We start from the raw sequence: 12,040 nt of genomic DNA, 5'->3' as shown, positions 1-12,040 counted from the left end.
AAAACATAAGCTAGCTATGGAAAAATCCAAGCTGCAAAGTAGACAGAGATGGTGACAAATCAGAAGTTACACTGCTAGGTCAGTGGAGCTATCACAAAACCTTTGGAACAGGAAGCTGCAGTTAAATACATTGGTTTTCCTATTAATGAGAGATCAGACCAACAGGACAACAGTAACAGGACAGTGTACAGCACACATGTGAAAACAGCTTTATCAAGATGACAGCTGGACAACTTATGGATTTTGTCCAGAAGTCTACTAGGAGCAATAGGCTTTCTAAACTCTGCTACACTGAGGCACAAACAGCAGAGAAGGGACTGTGAGGCAGCACTGCCAGACCTCTGGGTAAGGCATTAATCTCCTTGGGGCACAGCTGGGCCCCAGCTCAGCTTGTAAGGGCAGCATCTCCACTCCAACACCACGTGCAGCGAGTCAAGGTCTGCTCCTTTTCAGCTCGGGGATCTGCTTCTGCACAATACAACACCCCACACACATCTGAGCACGGATTCTCCACGAGATTCTATAAACAGGTTCAACAGTCCTCAAAAAAACCCGTACAAACACACACACACCCCTCAAGAAAGTTAAAAATTCCATTCAGAGCTCCAAAGCTTTGCTGGAATCTGTAAAAATGATAAACAACAACCAAAAAGAAAACACAACCCCTTGTCTTTTCAACTACTTTGGGAGAACAATTGCTCTCAAAGATCGCATTCATTAACATTCTGATGAAGTTCCCTTTTAGCGCTGTTTTTCATACTTGAAAGGAACAGCTATGATCAGAGAGAGCCCTCAACTACCGACTCACTCATTTAGATTCTCTCGCTCTGATTCACCAATCACCTTCAAGAATAATTAGCAGCTTCATCTGAACGTAATGAATATACACACATGCTCACATCCACACCATTCATTTCGGAAAGGCGGGGAGAAATCCCCCTGTCCTCAGCCCAGCTTTCCTGACCCTGGCACAGCACCCATCTCCTGGGCAGCACCAGCACCTGATGGTGCCACGGACCACCTCAAGCCAAGAGGTCAGAGCAAACTACATTTCCAGGCTGAGTCCAAAGTCGTGGTGAGTGGCTGGGCACTAAAAAACCCCAAGCAAAACACCACTATACACACACACATCAGTAATATCCTGTGTGAAACCTCAGCTGGATTTCTACAGGAAGATCCAGGGGAAGGAAGAGAAAGGAGAAGTCTGAACTTCTTATACACAGAAAGAAGCTGCTGCTTGTGTGTTTGTGGGGCTTTTTGTTTTTTCTTTTTAACTTAATTTATATATATATATATAATCAACTCAGTCTTTATTTGGAAGATGGGAGCATAGGAGATACATAAGTCAAGTCACAAGTATCACCAAAATAAGACACATGATTTTCAGATGACAACTGCAAAAGGAAACATTGCCACACGAGCTAAAATGCAAAATGTTTAAAATTCACACCAGAGAGCTAAAGGAGACCTCAAAGCCATCCCTCAGTACTAACCTTAACCACTCATACTCCCAGGTCAACACACAGGAAGAATACATGTATTTATTCTAGAAAGCACCCTTTATTTACAGGAACACCAGCGGTGAGAATTTGCTTTAGCAGGGAAGGGGAATTCACAATATGATGAGATACAAAGAAAAACAAACCAAAAACCACCTTACCTCTCCCAAATGATTCTACCATTAAGTTCTACCCAAACACTGAGAAATTTCACATCCAAGGGGAAACCCAAGGCTTAGTTAGTCAATTAAACATAATCAGAGATCATTGTAACATCAAGAAACAAATCAACCTAGAACACCACAGTGAGCTAGCACATAGGCAACAAAAGCTCCTTTTAGGATTAAAAAATTAAATAAAATACTTTCTTAGTTCAGTACTGTCCCTAGGCCAGGTACTCGCTTCTACACTTTCCTCGCCCTCATGAGCATAGAAGGTTTCAATCCTTATTTAGTTTTTTAAAAGCATTACAGCAGATTTTAAATCCTCTTAAAAAACCAATGTACACCAAAATACAGATTTCCTTCAAAGCAGAAGAAAACCACCTGTTGCAGTCAAGTTCACCAGAGAACACAGCTTCACACCACACAAAATGACCTTGCCATTTCAGTAATTTCCACGGGCATCTCCTGCTTTAAAGTACTTTTGCCTTAACCATCCCCTTCCCCTGCTGCTGCATCCCATCTGCCAGACATCACTCATGGTCCAAGACAGTGCTGAAGGGAAAAATCCACACAATGTAGAGTATCTTCTTCTTTCTAGTTTTACAGGGATTTAGGAAATCCCAGCACACCTTCATTATGTCCAAGAACACAACCTCAAACACAACACACCTGGTTGGTGTGAAACAGGTGAATTCTGCTCACACCTTTCCTTCTGAGGTGTCAACCACCATGGCTGCAGAGGTGCACACGTTGTTTTTTAACTTGTTGGTAAATACAGTATAAATCAGGTAATTTCAGGTGGTGTTCTTTTACATGTTGGTAAATATAGTAGAAATCAGTTAATTTCAGGAAAGCCTTTTAGTACAGGTTTGTAAATATAGTAGAAATGGGTTAATTTCAGGTGGTACTGAAGTTTTTTGCAAGAATTTTAAAGTGCATCATTTTGTAAAGGATTATTTTTTTCTTTTTAAAGAAAAAACAGAAGTACTTCCACAAACAGAAGTATGAGAGATATTTAGGGTCACTTTCTACCCTTGTGTACCTTATTATCAAGGTTTGGGTGATTCAATAACAAGGCTCATCCCATGTGAAAAGCCCAGAGTTTTCCCCGTCAGCCTGGAGGGATTGCACTATCATTTGAATTCTATTTCCTGATAATGTGCTCATCATGGTAGAAAATTTCTGCAGGAAGATGAATTTTACTTTCTTCCCTGACAGCTCAGTAGAGACTCAGGGGTTTAATTGGACCTATCTGCTGATGCACATTTGACTAAGAGCATGCCGAAGAAAAAAAAAAATAAGCTTATACAGACAGGTCTAGGGCTTGGTTTAGAGGCACACGACAGCAGATTGCTCGCTCATTATCAGTTCTGCGTACACAAAGTAGTTGGCTTTCCTGTTAGGACAACACCCCACAAATGACACCACAGAAAGCCAAAGAACAGCCACCACCAAGCGAACACAAACCTTCTTCCCTCTGCAGCACCCGCAAACCCAGAGCTGCTCGGGGACCACTGGGCTAAAGGTCCCTGCTGAGCAGAAGCCCTGGCTGCCCCAGCAAGGGTCCTGACACCAGGGCAGGTGGCCAAGGCCACCGCTGACACCTCCACGGGCACATTGGGACCATCTCTGGGACTCTGTTTTGGTCCTACAGGCAGAAAAGTCCCAACAACCAGGGTGCCACCAGAGGCCTGCGTGGCAGGAGGGGTGGGCTGGGGAGCAGCAAAGCCCACGAACAAAATGGGACCTCAGAGCCTGAGCCAAAGACATTAAAGAGCCCAGGGCTAATCAGAGCATTCATGAGCCCGTGCAGAACTCTCCATTACTGTAACACGGGTTAACAGGTACACGAGAGGCAGGAAATCCAAAGTGGGGAGAGCACCCAAAACTTTGCCCACCTTTTCCACCATGGTGTGTCGAAGAAAGTGGGCAAAAGCACCAGGATTGCTCCTATTTACTGGGAATTCAAGTCATTACACCCAACAAGAAACTTCTGAGGTGCTTCCTCTCAACAACTCACTTCTTCCCCGTGTACACAAACAAAACCAAAATCAAAAGCCAAAGTCATAGTTTGTCAATGCCCCTCTGAAAATATTAAATTTCCTGCTCTGCTTAACTTAGCTCAGACAAGGCAGGCAGTATTTGCTCAGCAAATATTGTTTGTAATAAGTTAGACAAGCAATATTTTTTGCCAGCCTATTAACACCAGAAAAATATGTACAGTCAACAAGAGATGAAGAATTTGTTCAATTACTTCAAAAATGGGAATTACAACCGAGGGATTATTATCCATTTAAACATCTCTTTTCCACAAAATGTCAAACACTAGCCATTTGCTAACAATCTCCGGAGACAGATAAAGTAACATTTTGGCAATGCAAACACAAACTCCCGAGCTGGAAGAAGGGGGGAGTGGGAGGAAGGAGGGCGGGAGGGGGGAAGCTCCACCATTCACAATAATGCCGGACCATCCCAACACGCCAGGAATATTTTGCAGCCAATTAAAACCCCAAACAAACATTCGACTGGCCCGAAGTGATGGCGAACACCGGCCGGAGCCGGGCAGAGGAGGAGGGAAGGAGCACGGAGGGGGGGCAGCAAGTTGCCAGCGGAGCCGCGATCCCCGGGGCCGGCCCGGCACCCTCCTGACCGCAGCCCCGGGATCCCCCCGGGCTGACACCAGGATTAATGCACGTTAATTGCTATTTGCAAAATTCAGCAGCCTGAAAGCGCCGCGCTTCCTTTCTCAAACCCTTTTTTTTTTTTTTAATTTTTTTTTCCCTTTCCTTTTCCCTTCCAACCACCCCCCCCCTCCCCTCCCCTCCCCGCCGCCCCAGCCCCCGCCCCGCGGGAGGGCAGAGCCCCTCGGCGCTCTCACCTCCAGCGCTTCCAGGGTGTTGAAGCTGGCGATGGCGAAGCCATCGATCAGGTCCTCTTCCTGGGAGCTGGACTCGCGGCGGCGGCGGCGCGGGGGCCGGGCGGCGCGGGCGGCGGGCGGCGGGCCCCGCGGGGCGGTGCAGTTCTGGCCGCCGTTCTCCTTGCCGGGGCTCGGCTCCTTCTCGGAGCCCGAGGACGGGCTCTGGTTCCGCGGGTCGCGGGCCGCCGCCTCCCGCCGCCGCACGCGGTCCCGCTGCGACCTCGACCTCCGGCTCTGCCGGATTTTCCCATCCATCGCCGAAGAAGAAGCAAATTTTAAAAATTTTAAATAATAATAATCAAAAAAAAATTTAAAAAATGAATAGGAGAAGGCCAGGCGCGAGGGGGGGAGGGTGGTGGGAGTGGGGGGGGCGTGGGGGGAGAGAAAAGTCGCCCCCCTCCAACTCACCGCTTCCCCTCTCCAAACCCCGGAGCCCTTAAAAAATAATAATAATAATTAAAAAAAAAATCAACAACAACAACAAAAATCCTGCTGTTCAGAGCCTCGGATCCAGGGCGATGATAATCCACAGAGCAAGGCTGGGTGGCGGTGGCGGTGGGGCGAGCGGCACACACACACAAAAAATATTAAATCCACGGAATGACCTTGACAAATTTCCACCCCCCGCCTCCCCCCACCCCCCCAAAAAAGCAACGACGGGAAGAGGAGGGGAGGAAAAAAAAAAAAAAAAAAAAAAAAAAAAAGAGAAGGGGGGAAGATTTATCTGGATCAGGACGAGGACACCTCGGATTCACTCGGCGCGGAGGAGAGAGGCAGATCCAGGAGGCTCGACCCAGCTCGGGATAATCCAGGCGCGGCGCCCCCTCCCCGGGGGCAGCGCCGCTCCGGGGCCCCGCTCCGGCCGCCGCGCACCGCCGGGGGGGCCGCCGCCGCCGCCGCGCTCGCCGCCCAACTTTCTTGCCGCGGAACGAGCGAGACAATCCCTGGGCAGCCCCCGCCGCCGCCCGCCGCCGCCGCCGCCCGCCGCCGCCGACCCCTCCTCGCCGGGCGCCGCCGGCGGCTCGCAGCCCCCCGCCGGCGCGGCGCGGCGCCCCCGCCGCCGCCGCCCGCTGCCGGATGGCGCTCGCCCGCCCGCCCCAGCCCGGCCGCCCGCGGCGCGGCGCAGCCCCGGCCCCCAGAAGCCGCTCAGTCGGCGCTGCCCGAATGCCGCCCCATTCTCCCCGAGCTGGGACGCGGCGCTAGCACCGCCCGGCCGGCCGCGCATGAGCAGGGCTGCCAGCTGCGCGTCATTCCCCGGCGCAGGCCCGGCCGTGCCCCCGGCCCCCCCCCCTTCCTCCTCCTCCTTCCCGCCCCGCCGCCGCCTCGCCTCCCCTCAGCGCGGGCCGGGGGCGCCGGCGCCCGCCCGAGCCCCCGGGAAAAGTTTCCCCCGGCCCGCGGCCCCGCGGCCGCCCTGCCCCGGGACGCGGAGGGGGCAGCGCCGCGGGCCGGGATAGGGGATGGAGGGGAGCCGGGGACAGGGGATGAGCTGCGGCGAGCCCCGGGACCGGGAACGAGCTGCGGGATGGGCTGGGGGTCAAACGGTGAGCCCAGAGGAGAGGAGTGAGCTGGGGGTCGGAGGGTGAGCCAGGGACAGGGAGCGAGCTGCCGAGATGAGTTGAGGATTAAACGCTGAACCGAGGGTCAGGCTGAGGGATCGCTTGGGGGTTCAGGACAACTTGGGGAACACAGGAAGAGCTGAGAGACACGGAAAGAGCGGAGGAATGAGCTGGGGAACGATCTGTGTGTCAAGGGACAAGTTAGGAAAGGAGCTGGTGATGAGGGTGCAGGACACGGGAGCTGGACAACCAGAGGTGTAGGTGGGACATGGAGCAGTGTGAGGATACCAAGGGTTAAGACTCAAGGTGATGAAGCAGGAGACCCTGTTCATTAGCTCTTGCTCCCCACCATTCATCCTGTTGAGGTTTATTCGGGCTCTGCAATGCGGGAGAGGACTGCTTCTTTTCTTGATCCCCTGCAGTTTCAGGCCCTCTCCTCTCTCAGGATCACCTGGCCAAAGGCTAGGTCCTCAGGCATTTCCTTGGGACGGGGACTGGCTTGGTGGCTGACTGAGCAGCTGGGCAGTGCCCAGTCCCAAGGACAGCAGTGGGGAAGGTGTGCCTGGATCAGGGCTCCTGCACAGGGCTGTCCCACATATCGCAATGGTAGCAGGACTTAATCCTCCTGTTATCATCTTTTATTGCACAAAGTCAGATATTGCAGCATGTTACCATCACTTCTGGGTACTCCCTTCCTTGTGTGGGGCTGGCTTTTTGCTCCATTGGACTGACTCGGCTTGATTCCTTACTTCTTCAGCTGCTTTCACCTTCCCTGGGGGGTAGCCTTTGGTTCTGGATGTGAGAGACGTTAGAAAGGTGTTGTGAAATAAAGCCTAAAGAAATCCATTGAGATTCATCTATGAGGGAAAATAATCCATCAAGGAAATTCAGAGTTAGTGGGAGCCGTGGAAGTAAGGGAAGCCAAAAAAATCTCCTGCTACTTGCTCCCACTGTGTTCCAGTTCAGTTATCAGCAGGGATGGTGATTTCCTCAGGCTGGTGTCCCCAGAAGTGGCAGGCTGGCAGCTGAGTGTTGAACACACTCATCAAATATGTGGGCACTTCAATGCCCATTTCCCCACCATTTTCTTATGTTCCTGATCTAATTGTAACAATACAATCAAAATTAAACAGTCAAGCAGTCAAAATTCCCCTTCCACCTGGCCCAAACAGGCTCTTTAAGAAGGGTTTCTGGTGTCTGGCAACAGCGTTGCCCTACCTTACTTAGACAAGCACTGAAATAAAGATCATCCTCTTAAATTGTAGCATAGAAATGTCATTTAAATTTAAGCCATTTAAAACCAAAGGTAGAAATCCCATGTGTAGTGCAAAGCCTCTTAATGCAAATAGTCAGTCATGCATTGCATGCCTCAATCACACTCATATCGGTGTCATTTGTGTCCTAATAAAATCCTATAATCTTTTGCGTGCCAATTAAAGAAAGAAGATAGCTAAATCTAGCTGCTTCCTTGGATAATTACAGGCTAGCGGGGAGCCAGACAGTTCTCTGCCCTGGGTTTTGCTGGACTGTGGATTTCCAAAGGGTATTTCCTCTCCTGTTTCATTAAGTGCCTGTACAGTATTTTTTCAAATGTATGGTATTTGAAAGGCACAACCAAGATCCCCGAGATGGTTGTTAATTAAAGGTCTCAGTTTAGATACACCTAGTTTAACAAAGGATTGGGTTTAACAACTGCGTTTGCTTCACCAGTATTTCAAGGGACACTTTCTAGAAACAAGAACTTAACTGAGTTCAAAAAGTTATTTTTACACTAGTGAGCCTGTCCTTTTATTTACGAGGTAATTTCTATGTTGCTTATAAGTACATCATAAGGGTAAGTCATTAAAAAAGATAAACTGGGGCATTTTTAAGTTTCTCTTGCTACGACTCATCTCACTCCTGTTGTGTTATAGGCCCTCCATCATTATTATGCATTTCTAGTTCTCTTTTTTTCATTCACTTCCAAATTTGCTGACCAACAAGGACAGTGGAAATTGCCTGTAAAGTTCCTTTCTTTATTTCCTGTCAGCAGGGTCATCAAGATTCTCATCCCGTGTTTACGTACAGGAGTTTAATGTCACTGGGAATGAAAAGCAAAGGTGCCTTCTGGGGTAAGTTGTGAATACCATTATTTTCTTCAATTAACTCCACAAATTCAGCAGCACTACGATTGTCCATAGTTATCCTCATTTTTGTATCTATATTTTTTCTTGTGGAAACATGCAGCAGAAGGGTCATCCAAAAGAATTAACAAAATCAAACAGTCCACATGGGAGAGGATGCCTCTGCTTGAAACAGCATCTCTGAATCAATCATGCCTTTCCTTCCACCAAGGCAATTTCGTGTTTTCAATAGAAGGCAGACGTACAGTGGTTTTGTTTCCCCCCAGCATCAAATGGCATTCCACACAATGATATTCATCATGTTATAACTCTAGGTGAATGATAATGGATCAGAGGGAATGAAAACAGATGGATGTTAAAACAGACAATTCCCTGCCACAAACCTGGGAGCCCTCCACTGCTGCCTAGTCCATTCATTCAGTGGATAATTGTATTAGACATTCCAACAATAGAGAGGCCTTCTTCATTAATCCTGAATTTACTGAAAAGAAGCTTTGCAGACTATAGCTCTTTTGGTGCTTAGACAACATCAGGCAAAATTTACCACAGGCTTAAATGTCTAAAACTCAACTGGATAGAAACTGGCACAGAAAATTCCAAAAGCGAGAGAGATGGGTGAGTGAGGAGAAGCCAGGAGCAGCACTGCAGGTACGCAGGGGACATGAGTGCCTTTGCAGCAGAGCTGCAGCTCAGGTGATGCCAAGGAGATTTATTGAAAAGCTTTCCTCTGCCTGGAATGCAGGCACAGCTGAACCCATCAGTTCTGGACGTGGGTTTGAGCTGGTTGTCCCTTTCCAGCCCCCAGCTCGCCACATGAGCCAGTGGATGCCAGTCCCTGCCATGTGATGGGGCACAACCGCTCTGTAACCCTGGTGTGCATCAGGTGACTGGGGCTAAGCAATACAGATCAAGTCTCTCACCAGCTGTCCTGTGAGTCAGACCTTGATTACAATATTGACATTAACATTTTAATCACATGCACGCTGCTGCGGATTTTAATGACAAACTTGCTATGCCTGTGCCTTTTGAGGATCAGAAATTAGACCCTGGCTCATAGCTGGAGTGAGCGTGGCACCAGAGCAGCAGCAGCCACAGCAGTAAACATGGCATTGCTCTGGCCACCAGCCTGCCCCTGGACATTAACCTGGCTGGCACCGAGCACTTCACTGGAACAGGGACTTTGTTCTCAATTACCCTGTCCCTGTGTCTGGGGCAGCACTGGAAGATATGAAGAAGGAGGAAGGCGGTGCTTTTGTATTCTCTGTAGCCAGAGGCATTGTGAAAATCCACCCAGTCCCTGTGTAACTATCATTTTCGATTCACAGGTACTTTAATCAGGGCAGAGTAATCCAGAGACATTTCCTTCATCCAGTGGAGGTGGAAGGAGGGTTGCTACTATGCTTTTTCTGCCCAGTGCCATCAGAGTGATGTGGAGAAAATTCAGTGCAAATGAGAATCATGCCCCAAATCTGTGTTGTTTCTCTCACCCCAAACATGCTCCACAATCTGTTGCGAATGCTGCAAGCCGAGTCTGCGAGGCTTTGCTTTGTTAAAGACTGTCATGTCCAAGGTGGAAGGACAACCAAAAGGTCACAATAAGTAAACTGAATACAAAATTGCTTAAGGCAATAAAAGGAGACCACAGACTTTCATTACAGCTCTGACATGCACCAGGAGACACTTCAGGATGTTAAATAAGCTGGGGTTTGTGTCAATGGGCTTAGTTGTTTTCTGTTGTTTCTTTCCCTGCTACGACAATACTTTGCCAAAACAATCAGACCTTAACTGCTTGGTATCCCTTTCACAAACATGGGCTGCTTTTATCACTTGCTTCATCATGGTCATTTGCACTGAAAATACATAATCACTGTCAGAGTACAAAGAATCATTACGAATAATTAGTTACTTCCAATATGGCAAGTCAGTCTCATAAATCTTGAATATTTTGGCTTTGGTTTTGGAAAGAGATTCCTTAATGGCTACACTAGTGAGACTCTGTTAATTGATATAAAATTGTATTCAAAATTAAATTTGTTTTAACAGATCTAAATCACCCCAATAAATCAGCTTCAGCCTATCTGCTCTAAGGGTCCAAGTACACTTTATTTTTTTGCCTTTGGGAGAAACTGTGAGCTTGCAATCAATGCTCAGAGAGCTGGATCTGACTCTCCCCTCACTAATTGCTCCCATATGCTGACGTGGGGTGATTTTGCTGCTCTGAGGAGTCATAAAGGAGGGGGTGGAAGGTGCAGCCCCTGTCCCCAGCCCAGCCCTAGCAGCCCTGGGGCACGCAGCCTTCCTGCCAGGCAGGTGTGGGCAGCAGGGGCTTCTGTCCCAATTCACCTCCCAGCCAGGGTGTGAGGGAGGAATTGCCTGCCTCTGTTCTGAGTGGGCAGAGAAGAGGGAATTTTAATAAGAAAGAAGGAGTTCAAGTCTATCTGTAATAGTCAGATATTGAGGATTTATGCTATTATAGGTAATGGCAGTGTGAATGGTAGTTTTTATGATGCTTTTTTTCCTTCTTCAGAGAAAGTGTCTTTTTCATCTGATATCATGGGTGCGAGAAGGTGAGAGTTAATAACAATAGCTTAATTTTACTTGACTCTATAGACTCTATTTAGCTCCTGAAATTGTTTCAGGACGGGATGTTATTATCTTTATCCTTGCTTTAAACCACAGAAATGGAGCTGCAGAGACAAAAGCCCAGTGTTCCTCTCCCATAATGCCTTTAGTAGGCTGTATTCCTCACCTATGCAGCGAGGTGAGCCCAAATGCTGCTGTGATCCTGTATGGTAAAAAATCTGTTGGAAGCATTCCTCATTTGCATCCTGCCTGTTATCTTAAATATCTCTCCAATTTTTATTTTTTCCTTCTCCTCCAGAGATTCTTTCCTGCCTACTTCATCTCAGCAAACCTTTCCTCACCCCTGTCCCAGCTGGGTCTGTATTTCTGGGGTGGCACCCCTTGGGTGAGAGTGGGCTCCGGGTGCAGCCGTGGGCAGGGGATGCTCGGTGCCCAGGATCAGCTTGGGGCAGCTTTGGAGGGGCTCAGAGCTCCTCCTGCCTCACCTGGGAAAAGCCTGAGAGCACCTGCAGAGCAGTGGTGGCCAGCTAATGCTGTGTCTTGCTTGGCTGGGGATGCCTAAATCCTGTTGGGCTCAGTCATCTGTTTAATGATTCTTTTGCTTGCCTTCGGAACGCTGCGAGCGCGCGGCCGCCGTCCTCGCTGCGTGGTGTGTCATGGTGCAGGGGGTTTGGGGGTGAGTAAAAGTGGCAGCCTTTTCAGTTTTATTGGTGCCACTGCTGGAAGTGTTAGAAGTTTTCCTCAGGTAGAAGTTGCTTCTGTTTCCAAGTGTCTTGTAGGTTGTGCTCAATTTACCCTTAAATTTATTAAAGCAGCGCATTTTATTGTAATCCCTCAGTGCGTGTTATTAATCAGCTAATGCTACAAAGAAAAAAAAATTAAAAATTCCCTAATGAACAACAAAGAACCCTTACCCACCCACTTTGGGAAACCGAAAGATTTAGACTCTAAGTATGGTTTTGTGTCCTAAGCCTGGAAAGTGAGGGGAAAGCTAGTAACAACTGATCCAGAGAAGGTATCTTTGGCAGTCTACAACTTGCAGACCTCTCCTAATAAAGGCTGGCAGGCTGTGCAAATGGAGCTTAACACATGGTCATGATAAACAGGTGCTGAAACATTTCTGCAACATTTCTTCCACTAATATTTTGTCTCTTTAAAGCAATCATCAGGAAGTTGTGTCATCTTAATTACAGAATCT

At 48.3% G+C, this 12,040-nt stretch overlaps 1 protein-coding gene across 20 annotated transcripts in view; it reads right to left on the bottom strand.

Moving 5' to 3' along the window:
• The window catches only part of FBRSL1 (fibrosin like 1), a 499,827-nt gene extending 494,596 nt beyond the window's left edge, over nucleotides 1–5,231 (bottom strand). For 14 of the 20 annotated variants that reach the window (XM_063415673.1, XM_063415683.1, XM_063415669.1 and 11 more), the window contains exon 1: nucleotides 4,542–4,936. In XM_063415673.1, coding sequence (XP_063271743.1) covers nucleotides 4,542–4,835 — 294 coding nt within the window. In that variant the 5' untranslated portion in view covers nucleotides 4,836–4,936. Of the gene's footprint in view, nucleotides 1–4,541 lie in introns of all 20 variants that reach the window. The other 6 variants (XM_063415668.1, XM_063415674.1, XM_063415671.1 and 3 more) reach the window with 3 other exon arrangements.
• Nucleotides 5,232–12,040: the final 6,809 nt, after the last annotated feature.

The sequence above is a fragment of the Prinia subflava genome, chromosome 19 (assembly GCF_021018805.1).
Source record: "Prinia subflava isolate CZ2003 ecotype Zambia chromosome 19, Cam_Psub_1.2, whole genome shotgun sequence".
NCBI lineage: Eukaryota > Metazoa > Chordata > Aves > Passeriformes > Cisticolidae > Prinia > Prinia subflava.
The sequence above is the reverse complement of the archived record's forward strand: the minus strand, read 5'-3'. Positions and strand labels throughout refer to the sequence as shown.